This window comes from Astatotilapia calliptera, chromosome 4 (genome assembly GCF_964374335.1).
Source record: "Astatotilapia calliptera chromosome 4, fAstCal68.1, whole genome shotgun sequence".
Classification (NCBI taxonomy): domain Eukaryota; kingdom Metazoa; phylum Chordata; class Actinopteri; order Cichliformes; family Cichlidae; genus Astatotilapia; species Astatotilapia calliptera.
The window spans coordinates 14031545-14057322 of record NC_137425.1 but is presented as its reverse complement, the minus strand read 5'-3'; the positions used below and the strand labels follow the sequence as shown (position 1 = coordinate 14057322).

The 25778-nt window shown below is 41.5% G+C and overlaps 1 protein-coding gene across 2 annotated transcripts in view; it reads left to right on the top strand.

Moving 5' to 3' along the window:
- Positions 1 to 1336: 1336 nt before the first annotated feature.
- abca3b (ATP-binding cassette, sub-family A (ABC1), member 3b) overlaps positions 1337 to 25778 on the top strand; it is a 35868-nt gene continuing 11426 nt past the window's right edge. Inside the window, exons 1-17 of one of the 2 annotated variants that reach the window (XM_026164936.2) lie at positions 1337 to 1639; positions 2590 to 2688; positions 4687 to 4930; positions 13606 to 13733; positions 15685 to 15850; positions 16619 to 16878; positions 16965 to 17081; positions 17959 to 18079; positions 20677 to 20850; positions 20970 to 21151; positions 22334 to 22480; positions 22670 to 22799; positions 22902 to 23056; positions 23441 to 23596; positions 23709 to 23919; positions 24122 to 24272; positions 24875 to 24973. In XM_026164936.2, the coding sequence (XP_026020721.2) occupies positions 2635 to 2688; positions 4687 to 4930; positions 13606 to 13733; positions 15685 to 15850; positions 16619 to 16878; positions 16965 to 17081; positions 17959 to 18079; positions 20677 to 20850; positions 20970 to 21151; positions 22334 to 22480; positions 22670 to 22799; positions 22902 to 23056; positions 23441 to 23596; positions 23709 to 23919; positions 24122 to 24272; positions 24875 to 24973 (2495 nt within the window). In that variant the 5' untranslated portion in view covers positions 1337 to 1639; positions 2590 to 2634. Of the gene's footprint in view, positions 1640 to 1753; positions 1991 to 2589; positions 2689 to 4686; positions 4931 to 13605; positions 13734 to 15684; positions 15851 to 16618; positions 16879 to 16964; positions 17082 to 17958; positions 18080 to 20676; positions 20851 to 20969; positions 21152 to 22333; positions 22481 to 22669; positions 22800 to 22901; positions 23057 to 23440; positions 23597 to 23708; positions 23920 to 24121; positions 24273 to 24874; positions 24974 to 25778 lie in introns of those variants that run through there. The other variant, XM_026164937.2, reaches the window with a different exon arrangement.

The window sequence follows — 25778 nt, the reverse complement described above, 5'->3', positions numbered from 1 at the left end:
GTACAATTATTTAAACTTATGGTCTTGGAATCTGCAGGTGTTTAGAAATGGCTCCAACAGACATTTGAAAGTTGTGTAAATATACAATCTCCTTAGATCTTCACTGAGTTCTTTGTACTTTCCTTTTGTTCTGAGTGTTGGTCAATCCAATGAGAGCAGTCAAACAAATCCTTGTTATGCTGGCAAAGAGAAACTACCAGTTGTATTCAATCATGATCACTATAAGGAGTTAATAGGACTTATCCATTTAAAGACATTTCATAACCTTCAGCACCATTTAGTGAAAGATTTGAGTGTGTATATATTTGAGCCTTTATGTATACTTTTGGCTCTGTGTGGACTAGAGAAAATCCAAAATAAATTCCAACTTCTGCACAAAGTTCCCGTATATCATTACAGTTCCATATAATCATTCCACCCTGGAAAAGAAACAGGTCACAGAACTGAAAACCCCCAATTTTCAGTGACATTCACGTCCATGATGTGTGTATGAAACTGCTGACCAGAAGCATATATGTCCTTCCCAACAGTATGTTGGATTATTTTTAATGCTAAATATACAAACACAAAAGCAAACAAAAGATGCCCCCTGCACACACACACACACACACACACACACACACACACACACACACACACACACACACACACACACACACACACACACACACACTTAATAAAGATAAAAGGAAAGCAAATAGCTCCACTTGTTTGATACACTACATGGTCAAAACAAACAAATTTCTGTTAGATCAAAATCTTCAAAAAGTTCAAAAAAGGTCCCAAGACATTTCCAGATATCTTTGTCTTCTCCAGAGCTTAACATTCAGTCAGTGAGCTGTAACCTCAAAATAATTTCATCAGCATGAATTAAAAAAAGGAGAAGAAGCAGACATTATATAAACAATCCAAGAGAGAAGTTACTCCATCTGGGTAGTAAGTTTTTGTTGTTGTTGTTTTTTGTCATCTTAACCTAAACTGACTTTTATATTTATTTATGCAGTTTTTGCAAGTTTCCCAACTCTGTGAAAAGAAAAAAAAAAATAGTGGAGCAGTACTCCTCAAGCCTGACATATAAATATAAATGCGGTGCCTTTGCGCTTAAAGACGGAAGATGATCTCATCAGGGATTACTTAAAAAAAAAGTTTAGTGGTCTTGATAGAAAGCTGAATAAATAACAAGGAAATAGTAACAATAAGGACAGTATACAGCCTCATACCAACTAAAACTATATTTAAAACTATTATTTAATCTATATTTGGTGTTATATGTGCAGCGGTGACTTTCGATCCCAGTTATTGGGATCATGTGACACCCCTATGTGGTCACGTGATATCTTTTGTTGACGTTTCTCGCTGTATTTTACATGCAATATATCCATGGGCTTATCCAGAAGCTGGTGCAATGTCATCGCCTCGCTAGCAAGCAGCAAACTCCGGAGGGTATAAACTTGCACTGGGCTGCCGGCGAATAGCTTCACTAATGCTACCGAGTATCGACAGCACTGGCGAAGCAAAGAGAGCCGAAGAGATGCTTTTGTTGTCGGTTTAAGACGATACGGAGGGACTGTTTTCACCTCGACAGGAAGAGGGACACCGCAGTTCGTGGAGTTGTTGTGCAGAAACCTTTCTTTTTAAGGTAATTGAGCGTATTTACAGTACTATTTACACTATTAAATAGTGTGAAATGTAACTGTGTCGATGAGTCAGTGCCTCAAATGTAGGAAATTGCTGTCTTTTTTCCCCCTCGGCTGCATTATTTGCATTCATCAGAGCCCTTTAAGGATTGACAAGAAGATTGACCAATCGGGAGAGCCAGAAGGCCCGGGATGGGCCAATCAGAGACGATGTCGAGGAGGTCCACGTCTTTAACTCCCTGTGCGTGGTTATTGTTTGCCAGAAAATACTAATAAGGAACTAGGTCAATGCGATAATTGAGTCCTGACTTATTATAGTCAATGAGACAAGTTCCCAGTTCCTTCACAGAAGGGTCAGTTTTATTCTGTTTTATTCGTGCTGTGCTGTGAAATAAGATTCTAATGGGACAAAAGTGTACTGTGAGACTGCGAGGACATCCTGGTTTAGGAGTTCATGTCTATCGATCGCGCTTTCTGGACTGTGTGCGTGTTTGTAAATGTGGTATTGCAGATGTGCGCATTCTCGTGTGTTTTGGAGCTGTCACAAATAGCTCTCTGTCTGTGATCTTATTACTCCTATAATAACCTGTTGGGGAATTTCCATTGACTATTTATGTAAATGTAAATGACCTGGTTTTTTTTCTTATCACCTCTTTGCCCATGTGCCTCTGGTGTCTGAACAAATTTCTAGACTCTTATCATCTATTTTGTATTTATTATAGCTGTTCATATTTATTACCCATCACAGTTTGTGGAATTTCCTTTTAACTTCTCTTGTTTTGGTTTTCCTCATGGTTCTCAGAAATTATTAAGGATCATGCTTTTGATGATTGCTCAATTTCACTTCTCTTTTCGAATCTGCTGTTAAATAGAAACTCAGAAAGAAGTCATTACAGTTTAGTAGAAGGTAAATCTGGAATGAAAACCTGACTCGCTCTCTTTCTGTCTCCAGCTCCGACAGAAGGCAGCTTGAACTGTGTCCTATGTACCCTTCAAAATGGCCATTTTCCAACAATTTGGACTACTGCTGTGGAAAAATTATCTTCAGCAGGTGAGTTAAAAGAAGGTGTACCACTTCTAACCTGCCTCTATGTCCTTTTTAGGTGTTGATATTCTTCGCAGCACCATTGTGTATTGTCAGAAGTAGCAGTGTTTACAGAGGGGCCGCCTGGATTTACAGCACTGAATTGATAGCAATATGAAAGCTCATAAATACAGTAAACTGACTAACAGTTAGTTTCATGAACTTAAGATGTTACCCAGTGGGTTGAAACCTGTTTAAGCTCAGAAATAGACAATATGTTTGTACAGTTTCTAGACTGGTCAGCTTATTGGTGGCTATCACATGCGTTTCCTAGCCTTATATGGCTGTCTTCGGGAGAAGTCATGGTGTATATCTTTAGTTATTTCAGTTTTTTTTTCTTTCAACATAGATCATGAGACAAAAATCATTACAGCTGGATTTTTCTATTGTGTTTATGGGAACAGCATGTGATTACATTCAAGGCCTGTCAGTTTACAGAAGACTGGAAATCATTTTTGCAATACAGAGTGCTTGATTTATACTGGCACAGGCTATTGGTACAGTTCTGTTTGTGCATTGTGCTCTGTAGCTCTTGTACACTTTTGAACATTAATACCAGTTGATGATTTCACAATCCTGCACATTTTGAGAAATGGCTTTTGCTTTCTGCTGCATAGCTTGTGTGCTCTGAGGGCTGTTTCTCCATCACCTATTTGTCTTTCACCTGCTGCTCCAGCTGTTGCCTTGATTCCGTTTGCAGAACACAGGCGCACTATATAATTTAATCTGTCTTACAAAATCTCATATATGATCATATTTGACTTTTACAATGAAATTCACAGACACAGTAGCTTAGGCCTGTTAAAGCCCACAGCAAAGCCCATACATTTCTGGTTCATCCTGTTTTTTATTTTGTGGTCATCACCCCCATGTTGATTTTGACATTATTTTCTAGTTAAGTCTTTTAAAACTTGTAAGCAAGCGAGTTGTGTAAGCAAGACAGATTTCCCACAACTATATGCAGTCATGAAACTAAGTACACACCATGATTCAGTAGTTTTTAGAACCTCTTTTAGCAGCAGTAACCCAAAGTAATCATTTTCTGTATGACTTTATCAGTCTCTCACATCATTGTGGAGAAATTCTGGTGTATTCATTACAATGTTGCTTCAGTTCATTGAGGTTAGTGGGTGTTTGTTTATGCACAGCTCTCTCAAAGAGCCTGCTACAACATTTCAGTCAGGCTGAGGTCCGGACTTTGATTGGGCCATTGCAACATATGACTTTTTTCTTTGTCAGCCGGCAGCAACCTGCCAACCAGTTTTGGCAGGTTGCTGCTCCACACCAGCAAACTGCCAAAACTGCTGTTGTTACAAAGGTGATCATACTTGCTGATGATCAGTTAATCCAGTACATTTTATTAGCAGCATCTGGCTGCTTCCTACCCATGGGAGCAGTAAGGGGACACTACAGTTCACACTGACTTTTTTGCATGACTATATTTTACTCTGTGCTTGCATTCATTCTCCTAAGTAGCAATTTGGATTTATTGCTGAAAGGGGAGGGTGTAATATTGAGATTGAGATTAATGTCCTGAAACTGTCCAATGCACTTTGTACTTCAATCACTCAGCAAGCGGAGTATATCACGTAAATTACGTTTTATTTTAAGTGTCTGTGAAATTGTCTCATTTCACCCCATAACAGGGTAATAGGAATAAACCGATGCCCCAAACCCCATCCTGATTCAAATGATTAGTAGCTTGCATTATCATAGAGAGGTTTTTGCAGAGCGGTTGTACATGTTAAGATAAGATAAGATAAGATAGAACTTTATTAATCCCTCGGGTGGGTTCCTCTGGGAAATTCGACTGTTAATGTCACAGTATTTTTCCATTTTGGATGACCTAAGGGAAAGTTTATTTATTTCCCAAGATGTGTTGCCTTTATTAAAAATGATCAGTACTTTGTGTTTCTGTATGCACTTGATACCAGTGTTAATACTCTCCCTCACTCTGCTCCCCAGAAACGACAAATCCTTGTAACTCTGGTGGAGATCCTTCTTCCCCTGCTCTTCTCCTGCATCCTCATTGTATTGCGCCAGAAGGTGTCTTTCAAGGATTACCCAAATGCTACAATCTATGAGAGCTACTCAGTAGAAACACTACCAAAAGATTGGAAAAACTTACAGCTGACATATGTGCCCGGCAACTCCAGCGTGGTGCGTCAGGTGGCAGAGGATGTGCAAAGAAGCTTGTTCCTATCCTCAGGTGGGGAACGAATGTCGTATAACATGTAAAGATTTATTTAAGAAGGAATTTTAATCCAAATGTAGATCTGTGAAAAGTAGGTCAGAAAATATATTCCATCTGCAGTTGATCAGTCAACAGCCAAGATTTGATTGGCACCAAAGATGATCAAAGGCATTTTTTTGTAAAAATACATCTAGATTTGAATCAGAAGGTATTCACGTGTCCGTCTTTGTGTTTAGCTCTTTCTGAATGTGATCATCCATCAGCCTGTTTGTCTCATTAAGGTATAGTTTGACATTTTGGGAAACCTTCCTGAAGATTAGATCAATACCAACTCCACTGTCTGTCTGGTAAACACAAGGTTACAGAATGCAGCATGTTAGTTTGGCTTTGCGTAGAACTAAAAACAGGAAAAGAGCATGAAATCTACCCTCACCTCTCAACTAAAGCCGACTTATAAACATTAAAATGCGTCTTTCCCATAATTCCAGTCTTTATAGTGAGCCGACCTAACAGGTTTCTGCCTTTAGTATTTATTTTAGTACAGTTTCTTGTCAGATGAAGTAAAAAAACAAATGTTTGCAGGAACATTTATTGCCAGTAAAACAAACCCTTTAGCCCTGACACCATTTGTAGTTGAGGACAAACCTGGGAATACTTGTTCTTCCAGAAACAATCCTCAGAAGGGCCACACCCTGCTCACGACCGAACGGTGTCAGCTTAGAGTTTAGACAAGGAAATGAAAAGGACACACACTGTAGCTCACATGGCTGCTCCCCCGGGGACACGTCTTTTTAAAAACTCAGGCGCTAACACACATCTGCCCTGTGTGACCAGTTATTCAGATAAACATGCAGACAGCCTGACAGACAGGTGTACAAACAGGCTTTTTGCATATTTGTTTTCATTTTGACTGACAATTGGCACGACGGGCAAATGGCTGCCGTGTGAGGTGAGCGGAGAGATACACAGGTAGCCACAGATCTGTGGAACTGCTTCCCTGAACACAGCTATTTGAGATCTAAGCTCAGCTGTTAATAAATAATTTAACTAGTCTTAGCACTCAGAGGGGAAGGTGAAGAGGGGGTGATCAAGGCTGAATCACTGATATTTTGTTTTTCCTGCTGTAATTCTACAATGTTGTGCCTAAAATGAGGGATTCTTTTAAACAGATAACACATTAATTAATAATTAGAGATAAATAATGGAATTATTTGTGACTCCGGTCATGAAATTGTTTATTTTCCAAAATATTGTGAAATGGTGTGTTACAAAACTATTTTTCCTTCCTGTCATCATTTAAGAATAATGCTTCCCTTTTTAAAATTTGCAGATAATCTACTTCTTTTAAAGCTTTAAACACATAAGTGAACAGTTTTACTCAAGACAACAATTAATAAAACCTAATCTTACTTTATCAGTTAAATCACTGTTTTTTGAAAATATGCAATTCCAACATCTTTATGTCCTCAGTGATCTGTTTTCAGGGTTATTGAGGTTGTCTCTCGTACACACTGTTTTACCTTCAGTCTCATGTTCTCACGCTCCAAGCAGACCCTCCTATAAAAAGAAGAAAGAAAATGGTTCTTTCTGCCAAGTTAAGTCTGAACATCTGGCCTTTTCACATTTCAGCATCACCATGGACACATAAACATCATATTATGCACCTGAGGAACTGAAAACGCGGTGGCTTACTGTCATTAGGGAAATACCCGTGTGTTCGTTCGTGTTAATATCCTATTGTTACAATCTGTTTGCTAGAAGCTACAGAAAGTCTTTCTAATGCTGGTAAAGTGAACTGCTCTTAGGAGTAGCAGTGGGCGATATAGCCTCAAAATTATATCTGGATATTCCAAGAAAATGTGCAATATTATTGCAAATTCGATGATTTTGACAAATTTTATTGATGCAGGCAGCAGCTTTTGTAAGTAATTAAAGGGAATTTTCCATCTTTCTTTTGCAGTGAGCATTGATGACAGACTGCCAAATTTGTAGTGTGAATCTATTGAAACAAGGTGCCAGCAGCAGCAGCCACAGGATTATGGTGTATTAGTAGTCACACAGCATTATATCCAGTGACAAATGCAAGCACAGAGTAGCCTACGAAGAGTTCTCCTGTAATTCTGGAGGAGATGCACAATATTGTCACATAATAAAACTGCAAAATATTCTCTTCCCGGGATGTTTTATCTTTGTAAACAGCTGCTTAAAGCCCTGGTTTTCAACCATGTAACCGCATCACTAATTTAAATCCACCATTTGCTCTTCCTGACATATGGACTGAAACTTGTGATGGTTGGTTGAGTCATTGGTTACTTTTGGGTTGTACACCACCAGCTGCTAGCATCATACTCGATGGTGTGTTTTTTGCCAAGTGGTGAAACACATTTGTTGTTTCCACCTTTAACTGGAACAGTTTCCTTGCATATTTTACTGGATAAATACTGTTTTCTGTTGGAGGTTGTTGAAGTAGCTTCCTTTTTAGGAAGAGGTACATGGATCGATCCGAATACTTGCAGTACTGGCCTTGTATTTACTTGTTATTGAATTGATACCAAACACTGCATGATCGCACAGCACTAGGTACTAAGTCTTCAACATAGGGTGACACATGGCTCTTGTTATCTTGTCTTGTTATTGTGAACTAGGGAACATAAACATAGCTATTGCTATTGCAACCTCAATATGACACATTTAAATCACGTAAGAAATATTGCTGGTATTATCGCAGATAATATAATATGGTGCAGTCCTATTTGGAGAAGACCTATGCTGGATATTTGTTGACTATATTTCCTGGTTTTCATTGTACAAACTGACCAATCACAGCAAGACTTTTTGGGGACTAGATAGTAGCATTTCAGAGGGTGTAAAGCGGTGCAGAGAATAAGATATAGATATGTCTATCTGTCTATCTGTCTGTCTGTCTGTCTGTCTGTCTGTCTGTCGATCGATCGTGTTTTTATGGGCCGATGGATTTTTTTTTTTTAATTTTTTTTAGGAAGGGTATATATAATGAAAGGTGTTGGATTGGCCAATTGGTCATGATCGACTCTGGGCTGGACCAATTACAGCCGAGGAGGCCGGATGCACCCTCTCCCTTGTTTAGCAATCACGTGATTTTCGCGCATTGCATGCCGGGAACTCGTGGCAAAACAATCCAAGTACCGCATCAAATGCAAGCATTTGCAGCACCGCAAAACGTTCATTCTCCGGTCCCAATGCCTTCTTGTTTTTTCTTTGACGCACAAAAAGGAATGTACAAAAACAAAAGGAGAATAATGCCGGTCCGTACAAAGACAGACTCGACGAAAGGACAAAGAAAAGATATGAGGAAAAAATCAAAGGAGTGAAAGGGTTAGACCCTTACGAGCACACAGAGTGGACAAAAGACATTAGCGTGCTGCCCAACTTTCACCACGCTCATATTTATAATTATACGGTTCTTGGAGTGAGTGCATGCACTCATGAAGTTTAGTAACTTCAGGTCACTGCAACAAGCCCAGGTACAGTTTACCGACGGATGGGTACAGGACCTTGAAATGCACCGTGTAGAACGAAAGACGATCGTATGTACAGAGTTTACCAGTCTCACAAATCGTCTTCATAAATACACATTCGTTAACCGTTTATTAATATAACCTTTGAGCTCAACGGTAATTAATTAGTAGTGGAAATAATTTCTGGTAGCATCACAGAAATGTAGCAGTGACAATAATATTGTATGCTGTAATCGTACTGGACAATTAGTGATACAAAACAACTGTTTATGTTTTTGTCAATGTACCATGGTAATAACAGAAGCGAAACGCAATATTGTGTCAGGACAATTCACTATTTATGCACAATAAACAAAGGAGCATAGCGCAACAATTTCTGTTCAGCGCCAGACTTGCTTGTAACCTATATCACCAATTATGTTAAGAAAAATGACTATTAACTACTACAAAACTCTGACCTTTGTGGGAATGCTTGGAGCAGACTAACCTGTGAGCTGGAGTGTTCTGAGACGTTATATTTGGTATATCCAGACCATCCGTCGGCTCTTACTTCGGAAACATGGCTTAAAAAATTTCTCTTCAACGACTTAGTTGACCTGGATGACTGAGAACCTTCACAGACTTCAACGACGTAATCCGATAAAAAAAAAAACGATCTCTTTACCCGTCGGCTTCCCGTGGCTGTCATGCGACCGGCTATTGCAGTTAATAATACAACAGCTTCTTGTCATTTTTTGGGTTTCTTTTTATCGCTGTGTAACTGAGTTCAATTGAAAGCCTGCGTGCGCTAGTACCTCTTGCCACAAGTTCCCAGAATCCTTTGCGGTTTTAACCCTGAATGACGTCACATTTTCAATCTTTATCCTGGTGGGCCGGTCTCTAGTCAAAATGCCCGGGCCGATTTTTTTGTCCCAGTCCAGCCTTGTTTACACAGGTGCACATAAGTGGTCCGCATGTGCGCATTCGCTGTCAAAATAAAAGACGAGCACCAGATAAGAAGTTGCAACGCAAGTTTGCGTCCATATAAAAAGCACTGTTTTTGTCCGCTAGAGTGGGATTTTCACGGCACATTCCGCACCACATCTCTGTGCGTTCATCATTTGTTTGAAGCCAGCTCACCTCCTGCAACCACTTTTCCGAGAATACGTGCTTCTTTTGTGGTTTCTTTTGTGGAGGAACACCAAAGTAATTGCTTAAAGGAGCTTGCTTCTTCGACATCTTTAAGAGTTCTAAACAAATGTCTGTCCTCCCAGAAAATATTATGTACGCAAACACACGTTGCAACTTCATATATTGTGCTCGGTTGTTTTTTTTTTTTTTTTTTTGGACAGCGAATGCGCACCTGCGGACCGCTTCTTCTGGGCTATATTCTCAGCAACATATTGTAGCGGGTCAGAGCTGTTCGGGGTTCTGTTTGTACAGTTATGTTTTGTTTATGTTGCCATAGTGACGGGTGACGCCCTCTCGCGACGGTGTGTCCTTCCGGGGTCAGAGGGCGCCCTGTGTGTTGTTGTTGTTGTTGCTGTTGCTGTGCGGTTGCCGCGCTGAGCAGTTAGCTAGCGGCAGTGTTCTTCTGCAGTTGTCAATAAACGGCTGTGCTCCCTGGCTAGCTCACGGGAAGCAAGACCAAACGACACCTCCGTCTCCTTTTTTTTTTTTTTTTTTTTTCATTTCTGATTTTTTATTTATTTTTTTTTGGGGGGGGGGCTTTATTGGACAACTGGAAAGAATAATGAAGGCTAAAATTTGGGCCCAAGGCGAGGAGTTCCAGAGAAAAGACGCTAACCAGAGCCAAGGAAGTCTCGCCAGCTTTCGCTGGAGCAATCTAATTATAGAGACTGGCACGCTAGCTTTAATGATGCAATGGCTGCTCACTTTAAAAAAAGTTCTCCCGTGTGTTCGTCCCTGCTCTCGTCTGTTTCAGACATGGTTTTTTTGGGATTTTTTGCTGTGCGGGACAGAAACAGCAGCTGCTCATAAGTATTCACAGTCCTGCTCGTGGATTAGCAGAGACAAAATGTGAGCGTAGATTGGACTGCACACTGCGCTGCCTCCTCCAGAACACAGCGGGCCCTTCTCATTCTCTCTGAGTGCTAACCACAGCTGTTCAACACCACTTGACTTTTCCTAACAACAATGTTCTCAGATGGCTGTGGCCACTTTTGTTCCTTCTCGCTGGAACAGTTGCTCTTCTGGTTTTCTTTAATGTCTTTGTCTCTTGGTGGTGTGTTGGATGAGAGCTCGTTGCCTTGCTGACCAAAACGGTGATGAGACTCTGTTCAGGTTGATGTTTGTTGATATCACCGTGGTTGTTATAGTGATTGCCTTGGATTTGTGGCCCCACTCATCAGTTTGAACTCTTTTTTTTTTTTTTTTTTTTTTAAATGACATCAGAAACAGCAGTATGCGACATTACGTGATGGCAGAGCTTCAGTTCATCCGTCTCCTTGTCTGAGCTCGCCACATTGGTGTCAGAAGTGGGATGATGGTGGCACCCAATGTTCTGACCCGAGTGACTTTTCCCCCCGCCGGTCGTGACCGGCCGGTGCGCCAAAAGAAGGCACCTGGACATTTGCAGGACTTTGTGTGGGGTAATGGGGTCGTTGGGGACGACTGACCCCTTAGGTGGGGGCTATGTAGCGGGTCAGGGCTGTTCGGGGTTCTGTTTGTACAGTTATGTTTTGTTTATGTTGCCATAGTGACGGGTGACGCCCTCTCGCTGCGACGGTGTGTCCTTCCGGGGTCAGAGGGCGCCCTGTGTGTTGTTGTTGCTGTGCGGTTGCCGCGCTGAGCAGTTAGCTAGCGGCAGTGTTCTTCTGCAGTTGTCAATAAACGGCTGTGCTCCCTGGCTAGCTCACGGGAAGCAAGACCAAACGACACCTCTGTCTCCTCCTTGTCTGAGCTCGCCACATTGGTGTCAGAAGTGGGATGATGGTGGCACCCCATGTTCTGACCCGAGTGACTTTTCCCCCGCCGGTCGTGACCGGCCGCTGCGCCAAAAGAAGGCACCTGGACATTTGCAGGACTTTGTGTGGGGTTAGGTGGGGGCTATGTAGCGGGTCAGGGCTGTTCGGGGTCCTGTTTGTACAGTTATGCTTTGTTTATGTTGCCATAGTTACGGGTGACGCCCTCTCGCTGCGACGGTGTGTCCTTCCGGGGTCAGAGGGCGCCCTGTGTGTTGTTGTTGTTGCTGTGCGGTTGCCGCGCTGAGCAGTTAGCTAGCGGTAGTGTTCTTCTGCAGTTGTCAATAAACGGCTGTGCTCCCTGGCTAGCTCACGGGAAGCAAGACCAAAAGACACCTCCGTCTCCTCCTTGTCTGAGTTCGCCACAATATTAAACATATCAGGTCCCCATAAGGAGAATCATGTGCTAACGGCTGTCTAAATGACTCGGGTAAAGTTTGTAGCATGCATGCTTGTTGTTTTTGTCTGCTTCCACTTGTCTTTGCACTAGGATGATGTCGGTGTAAACTTGCAGTCATATTCGTTGTGTCTGTGAAGGTTCTCAGTCATCCAGGTCATCGTAGTCAAAGGAGCTTGCAAAGAAAAGCGTCTGGACTTCTTTAAGTTGATATATATATATATATATATATATATATATATATATATATATATATATATATATATATATATATTATATATATATATATTATATTATATATATCCCATAGCAGCTGGATAGCGTAGTGGTTAGACTACACGCCTTTGGAACAGGACGTCGCCCGGATCAACAAGGTCCGCGTCAGGTGTTGAGGAACCAGGGCACCCTGACGAAAAGTGGGCTACTGGAACAAGAAGGCATCGGTGGGCAAGAGACGAAAACAGGGCGTTGTTGGAATGCTACTACGCAAGTAACCCCGGCGGAAGGGGCTACATGAATAGGATGTGGTGGTCCCCGTGGTAATCGGAGCACTAGGTGCGGTGACTCCCAAGCTAGGCGAGTGGCTCCAGCAGATCCCGGGAATAACATCGGAGATCTCTGTCCAGAAGAGCGCAGTCCTGGGAACAGCTAAGATACTGCGCAGGACCCTCAAGCTCCCAGGCCTCTGGTAGAGGACCCGAGCTTGAAGGATAAACCGCCCGCAGGGGCGTGCTGGGTGTTTTATTTTATTTTTTATATGAGTTCAACTTGAACTCCAGAATAAACCTGAGGATTTGAAGGGCTAGTTAACCCAAATTCCTAAACCTTACAATTTTGTCAAAGACCATTAAGTGGTAAACTATCAGCACAGCTGCACTGTCATGGCTCGCACTCTCACTTCAAGTGGTAATTGACAAACCTGCTGTTCTAGTACTTTGCACTAACCAGCTAACTGTTCCAAACTCTAACCATTAACTTTAGCTACTTGTTTTGTACTGTTTAGTGTAATTTAGCCAACAAGTATGGCTATTACATGGCTAATTATTGATTCATTTTAAAAAATACTACACCTAAACTAACGCTTACTCTTTAAGCTGTCTCTACTTGCTTCGAATAATCCGATTTTTCACTAATACAACTGAGCTAACCCAAAATCTTCCCATGTATCTATTTCTAATGCTGCTAGATGGGAATTACTGAGTTATACTAGTGGTAACCATTTGAGGAGCGTGAAGGATGTCAGGTGAATATGTGAACTGTGTCTTTTGGCTGATTGCCCTTCCTCTTTATCTCTGTGCAAGTGTTTATTTTATGATCATGAACCAGATTTAACCCCGAGACCTGTGTGTAATCCTGACGCTCTTTGCCAGGCGCAGAATACCTTCATGCTTGCTTGATAAGTGCAATAAAGAGTTCAGCAATAAAACCGATTTAATCAACAGTGAAACTACATAAGAAAAGGTGGTTTAGTCTTATTTATGGTGCTGTGACATCTTTTTTTGTGTTTTGAACCCCACATGTTGCTCCAATTTTTTTAAAGTGATCTGTCATCTGTGTCCCCCCCCCCCCCCCCCCCCCCCCCCCCCAAAAAAGAAGCATATTCCAGTGCACACTTGTCTTCTGGGGGACTGATCGGTTCTATTAATAATATTTGTGACAGAATTTGGTATGCTGTCCGCATCGTGAGCAATTTCATGCCTGTCGGCAAGAAAGGCAAGCCGCAAGGTCAAGGAGCGAGACAGGCATGAAAACACCTGTGTGCATGAGATGAATACCAAAACACAATTCATCTAATGTTCTTCGTCTGTGTGTGTGTATTTGTCCCTGTTCCAGTGCGTGGTTTTGAGACAGAGGAGCAGTTTGAGAACTTTGTGAGGAATGACCCTCAATCAAGAAATGTGCTGGCTGCTGTAGTTTTTGAGCATCACTTCACGCATGATGATGAGCCCCTGCCCCAACAGGTAAAATGCAGCGTACACACTGACAGACAATTCCAGAAGATTACTTTGTTTTTACAGCGTTTTACCCGCAGTACCTGTTACGGCACATTTATCTTCTTCCTGAAATTCATTCATTTGCCTTACCTGTTGAGAGGTGGTAGTTGAAAAGTCTGACCAAACAACCTTTAGTTTTTATAGTGAAACCTGATGGTGGAAAGATGCATTTAGAGGGTCACGCAGTCTAGCACTGTAGGAAAAGCTTCAGCTGACTCTGATGAAAAAGCCTGACAGGCTTAAAAGGCTTGAAAGCTTCACATCGCTCACTGTAAAGCCTTCAAGAGACGTACTCCTACATTTTAGGGTGAATCATTTAAGAACAAAATGTCTCTTCAGTCGTACTGGATTACGCTTCCTCTGTGCCTGTCTCCCTGTGTGTCAGCCACATCACTTCAGTACAGCTTGCCAGATTAAACCTTAAAAAAATACAGGTGACAAAAGGAAGCGTGAGACATGCACATCTCTTTAATGCTCACCTTTTACTGGCGGTTTTCTCTTTCTTTGTATAATGGGATTCACAATCAAAGCAGTGAACTGTTAGGCTAAAGGAAGGCACTCGTAGATGTCAGCTATTCTTTCATTTCTTTGCAAGAAACTACAGCTACATCCACATGTTCACGGGTATTTTGGTAAGCATCATCTGTGAGTAATAATGACATAAACGACGTTTCAGATCACTGAAAATGGAGCTTTTGAAAAAGTTAAGCCAGGGTAAACATTTTCAAAAGCTGTGTTTCTGTATTTACGTGCAGAGAAGAAAAACTGAGACTTTGACTTGCAACATTAAAAGTGTATGTTTTTATGTCTTTTTCTCATGTCAGACTGTGCCATGTCATTGTTTCTGTGCTTCTGATTGGCCAACATTTCCTCATGGTTACGGTTATATTGCCACTTTTGAGAATCGTGTGAGAGTTCTTTCTTTTTTTTGCGTTTTCATGTCAATGGAGGAACTTAGAAAAATTTCTGTTTCAAAAAATACCTTATCATGGTGATGTAGCCTAACACATTGACAGATGGGTGGATGGTAACTTGGGGACAGGCGAACAGACACACTGCACTGTAAACACACATCTGTCATAGCTTCGCCTTAGTTTTTATTTTTCTTTAATGTACAAAAGCTCTATATGCGCTTTATTTTGAAAACAAAGCACTCCTAAATTAGGATAGTTTTGACCCCTCAGTGTATATCAATAAAAACATGGTTTGAAAGCCTGGGTTTTTCCAAGGCTAGCCCCAGTAAGCTGTATAGGCAGAGATCATCCTCACTAAATTCAGATGCACACCCAGTCATTTTATTTTGGAAGCATGCCTGAAATGTGAGAGTGTAGGAGCCAAAGATGATTATGTTTAACATAGATCAGTTTCTAATATTACTTAGTTTGAGTCTGCCCCATCTAGTGGTTGAAATTGGTGTCGAGAGGACATAAAGGCAGGTGATGCTACCTGGAGTGGGGTGGCTGAAACAGGAATACACAATCTTCGACCTCACAGATCTCCTCCTCAGATATTGGCCTCTACTTGCGCTGCTTTTGATTTCAGACAATCCTTAGTTAATCTTTGTAATCCCTGTTCAAGTTTAGTTTGAAATCATGGATACTGTATGTGTTTATTACTTCAAATTAATAGCGCTTCATCTCAGTAACAGCGCTGCTCTGTGGACTTTGGATTATTTTGAATGTGAAAAGTCAGGCGTTTGCTAAGCCACTACAAGTCGTTTTCAGAAGGACATTAAATAACCAGTACAGACAGAAATCTCTCAATGGCTATATATTACTTGAAAATGGAAAAATTGTTAAGGACAAAACCACTGGAGGTGCTACAGTTGTTAAATTCACTGCACGACTTGAGTGTATTGCTTAGCGTATCACTCTACTCTTCATTAACGTCTGTTCTCTTTTTGCGCTCTGACATGCAGGTGAGCTACCACTTGCGCTTTACTTTTTCGCCACGCAACGCCCCGATCTCGGAAAAGTCTGAGCTGAACCCCAACAATGACTTAGACTGGCACACACACAGTCTATTTCCCCTTTTTCAACTGCCAGGACCAAGAGAGAAGCACTTCAAGGAAGGGGGAACACCTGGTGAGAATTCCTATTGTTTTAAAATGCTGTTTTAAAATGTTATTTTTAAATGACACCTAAAATAGTAGGTATTTATTTTTCTACTTAGAGATTATGCCTGATAAAAAGCTCTTAATTCTTCGACTTTGAGTGGAGAGACAGCCCTGCCTGATCAGGCTACATTTCCATGGCAACCATACCCCTGCACATGCTCAGCATAATCGGCGTTATCTAGTTTTTGGCAGGGCACAGTGTGCCCACCAATCACTTATGGGGCATTTTCAAGGCGTTAAGAACCCTTCAGGAGGCATGAGTTGCTGTTAATCTCATTTTCACATTTGCCCGTCAGCTGGTTTAAATAATACAGTAACAATGGAGGATGCATTTTCCAGTGTGTCCCAGCAGCCTTTTATTTCTCCTTAAAATGTTTTTGTCCTTAAAAATTGTTTGCAGCTAAAATAGAAAGAGAAGGTATACTCCAAAGCCCTTCTGACAGCATAATAAAAGTGACATGCTTTTATCATTTAGAGTCACATGAATATGGATTTCCAGCCTCCACGTGCATAATAACTTGTGATTGCAGCTTCAAGTTTGTTACTCAAGGCTGCTTGTCCATTCTCATGTCAGCTTCTAGAAGGAGGTTGGAAAGCTTTGACCTTGTGGAGCAGGTCACATTTTAAGTGGGCTTAAAATGCCCACTGAGTCATTTCATAGACGCTGATTACTGATGGTGTAATGGTGGTGTTAATATATTCTATTAAGTGCTGCTGCTTATTTTCTTATTTTAAGGTTATTACAGAGAAGGCTTTCTGGCAGTGCAGCATGCAGTGGACCGAGCCATTATGCACTCTTACAACAGAACCGCTGCCTCGCACCTGCTGCGTCCTATCAGAGTGGTCATGTCACGGTTCCCCTACCCTGCTTTTAAATATGACGTCTTCATCCTGGCTATTCAGAACCAGCTGCCCTTACTACTGGTGCTAAGCTTCACCTACACCTCCCTCAACATAGTACGAGCTGTGGTGCAGGAAAAAGAAAGGAAGCTCAAGGTATGTTTTACGAGCCTCTGTATGAGCTGGAGGAGTAATAAAATTGCCAGACTCTTTTAACCTGTGCTTTTTTTTGTGCATTCTAGGAGTACATGAGGATGATGGGTCTCAGCAACTGGCTCCATTGGAGCGCTTGGTTCCTCATGTTTTTACTCTTCCTCTCCATTTCGGTGTTTTTTGTTACTCTGCTCCTCTGTATCCAGGTGAGCCAGTGTTAAAAAACTGTCTTTGCTTACTGCACATTCCCGCCTGTGATGCCTTTAGCATAGCAAAAGAAACCATGGTACACATACCAGACTAAAGGTAAGAAGTGTAACGTATATAAACGCCGAAAGTGTCAGCTTCAGGTGATGATGAGCTTGTCCTGATGTTTCTAAACAAAACAAAATAAATAAATGGAAGAAATGGAGATTCTGAGTTCATCCAGTTCTCAAGAGATGCCAGGAATTTCATGGTTTGATCCAGGAGTTGTATCACAGCCACTTTCATGCATATTTCAGCATGTCAGTGGGGCAGTTTGAGGTCTTGTTGGCAGAGTTGTAACCACATCTGAGAAATTAGTAAAATAATGTCTGACCTGGAGGAGCATCTGGGTGTCTGAGGTAAAAAAGCATTATTTTACTATTTGTATATTGAGTGCTGCTTTGCATTTTGAGCTATGAGCATGGCAAAGAGAAATGGCAAACAATTCACAAAAATGAAAAGGCAGCCCACATTTTCATGCACTGAGCTGATTCTTTAAAGGCGATCAAACTCATTTTAGTTAACAGGCTCATACATCCCAATTAAATCTCAAGTGGGCTTTTCCACTAAAGCCAATACAGAATAACCTATAAAAACATTTATAAGTTGAAAGGCTGCAAAAGGCTGTAAAAGTGACACAGCTGATCTATGCTTACACAGGACACATTGCTTCCTGGTAGAAAATGCAGTAAAAAGCCCATAAATGATGCCCTCCAGCCCAAAAAGCTGTGAAGCAGCTATTAGGCTGGATGGGACCCTTTGGCTGGCCTATGTTTGACACCCTCGGTTTAAAGATTATAAATGTTGTGATTACTCAGACCCAATCTCGTATTTTAGGTGAGCCCCAACGGAGCGGTGCTGACCAGCAGTGACCCCACGCTGGTCTTCGTCTTCCTGCTCGTCTTCACCGTGGCCACTATCAATTTCAGCTTTATGATCAGTGCCTTCTTCTCACGAGGTGTGTGTTTCTGTCACTCCACTCATTTCTAAATGATAATATAATAATAATAATGTCTCTTTTTGACTGCTGCTGTCTTGCTTTGTAATGTATGTGCGAGAAAGAACTTTTCACTTCATTTCCTGAAATGCACGGTGTGTCTCTGAGACCAAAGTTTCTGCTTTGTTCCTTTAACTTTGTCTGCAGAATGCACACAGCAGTAAAAAAGAAAGCTATGTTTTATTTGTTGATTTGCACAGAATAATTGGATTTCTTTAGCGGTTGAGTATAGCACTTAATATTTAATGGTTTTTAGTTTGTTTTTGCCGTTTCTTGGTGATCAGAAGTGTTGTGTTCCCTTTTAAAAAAGAGCAAGTCACTTTCAGTTCTTTCCATCTTCAGTCGAGTGAAATTCAAGCTCGCCTGCTCGGCCTGGACAACCTCCCCAATAAAGGAAACTATTTAAATCTCTCCTTTCCCATGATCCCTTTCCTTTGCTCTCTTCCTCATTCAAAGCTCCTCATTCAGACTAGCAGCCTCCTCTTTCAGCTTTCTACAGCGAAGTATCTTGAGCTCCAAATGCTTCTCTGCTTCAGTGTCTTGCAGTATTTTCAAAGAGCACTTATTTGCTTGTTTTTACTTTGATTTTTTTAAAATTTCCACTTGCTCTCATAAGAAACATGAACTCTATGACGGTAATGCCTAGGCTTTTAATTGAAGGAAACACCTTAAAAACCTCCATTTAGTTGTTTACACTGATGTTTTGACTTCTCTCACATTCAGATGTACTGCGTCTCTGCTCTGAGTAATGAATATGATGTGCTTAGTCACCTGCCCTGACAGTTTTCATTTGGTGCTTGAACATGAAAAGGTGCCCTGCCTTTTCTCTCTGAACAATGCTCTAATTGTAACATTTGACAACCTTATTAAAATCATTAAAACTAATCTCATTGAACTAAAAAAAAACCCAAAATAAAAATAACTCTGTCATGTTGTTTTCCTTCTGACCCTAGACAATGAAATCATTATATATTGAACCCCAGCTGGGTTCAAGGGTTTTGGTTCTAAGTGTTGACTTGGAGGCGGTAGAGGAAGAAGGGGGAGACGAGGCTTTTGCAGAAAATTGGCAAGAAAAAAAAGGATCCTTGAGTGACCTACAGGGCAATTTTTATAAACAAAACAACAACAAAGATGGGCTGTTTTTCTCCCCTCGCTGTCTTTGTACGCGCAGCCGTGTGCACATACCCAGTGATGTGGTTTTTAAGAATAGATGATGGTACTTTGTAAATGCATGTTCCAAGCAGGCTCAAAATGTCACATTGTCTGTAACAAGTGGTTTTTGATGAGGTCTGTCAGGCTGTCTACAAATGGAAGCGCATTACTCTGCTTTCTTCCCCATTTTGCTCATCTCTCTTTTGTCCTATTTAATGCTTTCTTGTAGCTGCACTCAGGCTCGTCTGCCTATCAGAGAAATGGGTTTCTCAGCAAATGTAGTTCTTCTCTCAGTTATTTTCTCCGTCAGCTCTTGTCTACGTGTCTGTTTGAGTTTATCAGGTAGCATTTTGCAGTGTACCTCTTGGGTAACTCATGAGTGGACTGCATAGCTGACTGTTTTTATATATTTATTTAAAAAAAAAAATATATATATATATATATATATAATTTATAGTGCTCAGTGAATACCTCAGGCAGCAGAAACCCAAGAAAGAGGAGGGAGACGAGGAACCATCATGGAAGGACAGGCCCCTGCACGGTATGTACCACCGGCAGATAGAGGAGGTGGCTGATATCCAGAAATCCTACCAGTGGCTGGACAAAGCTGGACTGAAAGACAGCACAGAGGCACTAATCATGGCAGCACAAGAACAAGCTCTGAGTACAAGATCCATAGAGGCTGGGGTCTATCACACCAGGCAAGACCCCAGGTGCAGGCTGTGTAAAGATGCCCCAGAGACAATCCAGCACATAACAGCAGGGTGCAAGATGCTAGCAGGCAAGGCATACATGGAACGCCATAACCAAGTGGCCGGCATAGTGTACAGGAACATCTGTGCCGAGTACAACCTGGAAGTCCCGAGGTCAAAATGGGAGATGCCCCCAAGGGTGGTGGAGAATGACCGAGCTAAGATCCTGTGGGACTTCCAGATACAGACGGACAAAATGGTGGTGGCTAACCAACCGGACATAGTGGTGGTAGACAAACAGAAGAAGACGGCCGTAGTGATCGATGTAGCGGTTCCGAATGACAGCAATATCAGGAAGAAGGAACACGAGAAGCTGGAGAAATACCAAGGGCTCAGAGAAGAGCTCGAGAGGATGTGGAGGGTGAAGGTAACGGTGGTCCCCGTGGTAATCGGAGCACTAGGTGCGGTGACTCCCAAGCTAGGCGAGTGGCTCCAGCAGATCCCGGGAACAACATCGGAGATCTCTGTCCAGAAGAGCGCAGTCCTGGGAACAGCTAAGATACTGCGCAGGACCCTCAAGCTCCCAGGCCTCTGGTAGAGGACCCGAGCTTGAAGGATAAACCGCCCGCAGGGGCGTGCTGGGTGTATTATTTTTTTTTAATATTTTGTAAGATGACTGTTGAGTCTGTTTCTTTCTCTTCTGTGTGTTCTTAGCCAATGTGGCGGCAGCAGCGGGGGGCTTCATCTATTTTCTCAGCTATTTGCCTTATTTGTTCCTGTGGCCGCGCTACGACTTACTGAGCCATTCCCAGAAAGTGTCAGCTTGCCTTATCTCCAATGTGGCCATGGCCATGGGCGCACAGCTTATAGGAATGTTTGAAGGCAAAGGTGAGACTTTGATGCGGCAATGTGGCATTCCCAAAATTTGTGATTATTTGTGCACAGCTTTGAAAACATGGAATTTTAATATTAATATAGGTTAATTTTGTCCGTGCCTTGCTCCTCAGGTACAGGAATCCAGTGGTCAAACCTGTTTGACGCTGTTACGGTGGACGATGATTTCTCCATGGCTCAGGTTCTGTGCTTGCTGCTTTTCGATGCTGTGCTGTACGGGATGGTGGCCTGGTACATGGAGGCGGTGTTTCCTGGAGAGTATGGCGTGCCTTTACCATCGTACTTCTTTTTACTGGTATGTTTTAAAAAGGCGTTACTGATGATGTGACAGTAAACGATGAATAGATGAGGGGATATAAGCATGAATGGCTATTTGCGAGCCAAAATTATGAAACTTTTCTGTCTCTCCTTTATTGGCAGCATTAATACCAAGTAGTATTTCAAACTTGAAAGAAACACTGCAACAAATGTAGTCCAATGCAAACACGATGCCGATCATTTTGTTTTTGCAAGTTCAGCGTAATTTGTCTCATTTATTACATTTCACGCTGTGCTCATTAACACATTCACCTTAGTACTTCCCTGGCTATGAGCTCTGCCAAGTTAAACGGGTATTTTCATGCTACCAAAGTCTGCAGGTGGGTGGCGTTAGGCAGCACTAGGGAGTGTCAGTGGTAATTGTTGAGATCTGTTATATCCAAGAGCTTTTCTCTGATAAAATGAAGCTGCTCTCAGTGAAAGTGGTTGTCACATACGGGGGCAGAAGAGTTTCCAAAATAGAGGTCTCAACATGTCGACCAGAGGAAGCCTTGGGTTCAGCTAGTTAGAATAACAGGAAATGTCTGAGTATCTAGAGCCAAAACAAATAAGGTTTATCTATATAACAACTATGAGCGATCACGAAATGGCGTGCCTTTATAGACATGCGCGCCTACACAAAAATAAACTCCTGCTAACCTTTTTCCCAGTTGTCAGGAATTTAAGGGACTGCCAGAAGGGTGTGGATTAGATGTTGACGCACTTTCCTCCATGTCCATTGTGTGAGTGGGTGTCAGATGGTGTTTCTGCTCCGTAAAAAGGGGAGGTTTGACTCCGGTCTTTAGGAAGTGAATCAGGAGGTGGTTTGGCTGGGAAACAATCTCTTCATGCAGAGTGTACATGAACAATAATAATGTTGGCTCGATCTCTCTTTCTTGTGATTAAGTGAATGATTGTGTTCCTCTTCCTTCCTTATGTCAGTGGATGATTACCTGATTCAGTGATAAGTCAGAACACACTGTGTGTGTGTGTGTAATATACGGTGCTATATTACACACACACACACCGTGTGGTTAATATAGGATGCTATATTTGATGTTCTCCTAGTAAAATTATACTGTTAGATATACTGGAAATGAATAGTGAAAATTTGGGGTAAAAGTTTTGGAAGAAATGCTGGTTTACTCCCCTTGTCTTCCCTGACTGTCTTCCTCTGCAGCCTTCATACTGGTGCAGCACCCCTCGCATGGCTTTGGTAAATGAGAAGGAAGAAGAAGAGGATGCTGAAAAGGCCATGAAAGGAGAGTTTATAGAAGAAGAACCTGCTGGACTCGTGTCTGGGATAAAGATTAAACACCTCGCTAAGGTGAGCAGCAAAACACTATGATCCAGAGAGTAATCATGACCACTTTAGCGTACGCTGCAGATGCCCCAGTGGAAAAGAAAGGCCACTAATAACTCCACCGTAGTACTCAGTGTTACTACTAAAAGGTAAATGGACAAAAAGGTTACGCTTCATGCATTCCATTTCTGCTCATGTCACGCGTTTTAACAGGAATTCAAAGTGGGCAACAAGACACGTCAGGCCGTACGAGACCTTACAGTGAACATGTTCGAAGGACAGATCACAGTCCTGCTAGGACACAATGGTGCTGGGAAGACCACAACATTGTCTATGCTAACAGGTTAGACGCCTAAATGCACATGTAAACAAGCAATAAATACACGCACACACATTAAACATGCCCCCTAAATAAAAAATTTAACTACCTTCCTTCATGTTTCAGGCCTGTTTCCTCCCACCAGCGGCAGGGCTTATATCAGTGGTTACGACATCTGTCAGGACATGGCTCTGATCCGACGCAGCCTGGGACTTTGTCCCCAGCACGATGTATTGTTTGATAACCTTACAGTACAAGAGCACCTGCTGTTCTATGCACAGGTATTTACACACTTATGCACTTTTATGTAAAAATACATCTCTATGTACTACACATCCACTATAGCTTAATGTTTCCACTTGCTGTTATACACATTATAGTACGAGGTGTTCACACTGATTCCATTAAAGTGAGTTTAATTGGTTTTGTTTATTAAAAACATTAAAAGCAGCACAAAGCATGTTTTTATTGTACTTTTATTACCTTTTTTTTTTTTTTTGTCTTTTTCCTCACACAAAAACTTTGTATGAGTTGAGTAGCAAGTGAACTTCTCCATTTTCTGCACTTTCCTGCTGTCTCCCAGCCTCTCAGTTTGTATTAACGTAAATTAGCTGCAGAAAAAACAGATGACAACCTGATCCATTTGTTGTCTACTTTATATCCAGCTGAAAGGCTACTCCAAAGACAAGATTCCAGATGAGGTGGACCGGATAATCCGTATCTTAAACCTCGAGGATAAGCGACATGCTCGTTCCAAGACCCTCTCTGGTGGCATGAAGAGAAAACTTTCTATTGGGATTGCTCTCATTGGAGACTCCAAGGTCTGGAATTAAAAAAACAACAACAACCAAAGAACATTAGAGTCATTTGAGTAAAATGTGTAAGTATGGGCGGACTACTGCAAACCTTCTTTTCCTTTCTGCCCATCTGCAGGTTGTCATGTTAGATGAGCCCACATCAGGTATGGATCCATCAGCACGACGTGGCACCTGGGACCTTCTGCAAGGGGAGAAACGCGGCCGCACCATCCTGCTCACCACACACTTTATGGACGAGGCTGACCTGCTCGGTGATCGAATTGCCATCATGGCAGGAGGAGAGCTGCAGTGCTGCGGCTCACCACTCTTTCTCAAGAATAAATATGGTTAGTGAAAGCATACTGTACTCTCAGATGGATTCTTGAAAGGCAGTTTTTCTTTCCTAGACTAGCGGTGGTATTACAAAAGCATGCATTGAAATTTTGCTGTTTTGTTTCAACAGAAATACTGCACGTGGACCAACTCACATGCAGTTTAACTATTCTTGGGACTGATTCTGTAAATGTCTTATGTAATATTTTTAACCAGGTGCTGGATACCACATGGTGATCGTCAAGGATGCTCTTTGTAACGTGTCCGAGATCACCCGCCTTGTTCACATGTATGTTCCCAATGCCACTCTGGAGAGCAGCGCTGGAGCTGAGCTCTCTTATATTCTTCCCAAAGAAAGCACCAGCAGGTGAGCATTGATCATACGCACAAAAACACAGCGTGCGGACTGACCTCTTTGTAAGAAAGACAACAGGCTAGAAGTCACACCGGGTGAAATGAACAACTACTATTAGACTGAAAAAACTGAAAGACTCGGGGTTAGACATACAGGGACATTGGAGTTATTTCATTCAAGTATACAAAGAAAAACAGCAACTGAATAATAAAATAGTCATATAATAAAAGATGTAATAAACTGTAGTATTTTAACACATTATGCGCAATAAAATGTAGTTATTTAGGAAATTGTTCTGCTCTCACATGTCTTTTTATTGCAGACGATTATGTATGTATGGGGAAGGAAAAGAACAAAGAAAAAATGGAGTGAGGGAAAAGCATGGAAATATTACTTTGAACTGTTAGAAATGGGTCAACAGATTATACAATACCACAAATTGAATCAGTGAATGTATTTAATAACTCAAGCCAGCTTTTCATTAAAAATGTAACTCATTTTCACTTGACTACTGGTGACATGATTATATTAAATAAAGGTAGCAGCAATTTTGGCTCTGTGTTTTGTTTTGTTTTTTTAATTTTATAATCAAACTCTTTGTTGCTTTCTATCAGGTTTGAATTGCTGTTTGCTGAGCTGGAGATGAACAGAGAGGAGCTGGGCATCGCCAGCTATGGCGCTTCAGTAACTACTATGGAAGAGGTTTTCCTCAGGTAGGAAATATAGGACAAGTGACAGTTTTTCTCTCCCTTAAAGTCATTTTTCTCTTGGGTATCACAGAAAATTAGTCTCTGATCTGTAAAAATACCACTTTTGTAAAATTAAAAGCTTTAAAATGACGGATCACAAAGGCAATAAAATATTTTCTGGGGAGAATTTTAGTGAAGATGGGGATAAAACTGGTTCAGAGCGTACTTAAGTAGTAGGTTTAATTAAGTTCAACTGACTCTGATCACATGGGGGACATTATGTTTGCTATCAAATGTTTGCTCTAAAGTCTATGAAGATTCAGTGAATTTTGGAGAAGGAAGTGGTTTTCTTCCGGACGTTTTCAACAGTAGGAGTTGAGCCTGCACAGAAAAAATGAATGCTATCAGAACCTCCTTCCACAACACACTGCTCCTTCCCTGTCATCAGCTTCCAATGTAATCTAAAACAGGGTATGCTGTTGCAAAAATGGGTTAAAGGACACTATGGATCGAAGCGTGACAATGATATTTCTCTATATAGTGTCGTCATCAGTCAGGTATCACTTGGAGCCAAACGGTGTGCAGACCTTTCCTCCTTCTTTTACGTAACGTAAGATAGTGTTACATTCACAAGCAGTAGTGTAAGACTAAATGTCTTCTAGTATATAAAACAGTATGGACGTGATAGAAAAGGTTATAGTTGCTTCTAGTCGTAGGTATAGGGTGTTCAGTGCCTGAATCTTTTACGCTTTACTGAAAATCGTTTTTGGAATTTGTGGAACTTTAGACGCCACCTTTGATAGAAATAAAATATAAAAAAATTTGCTTG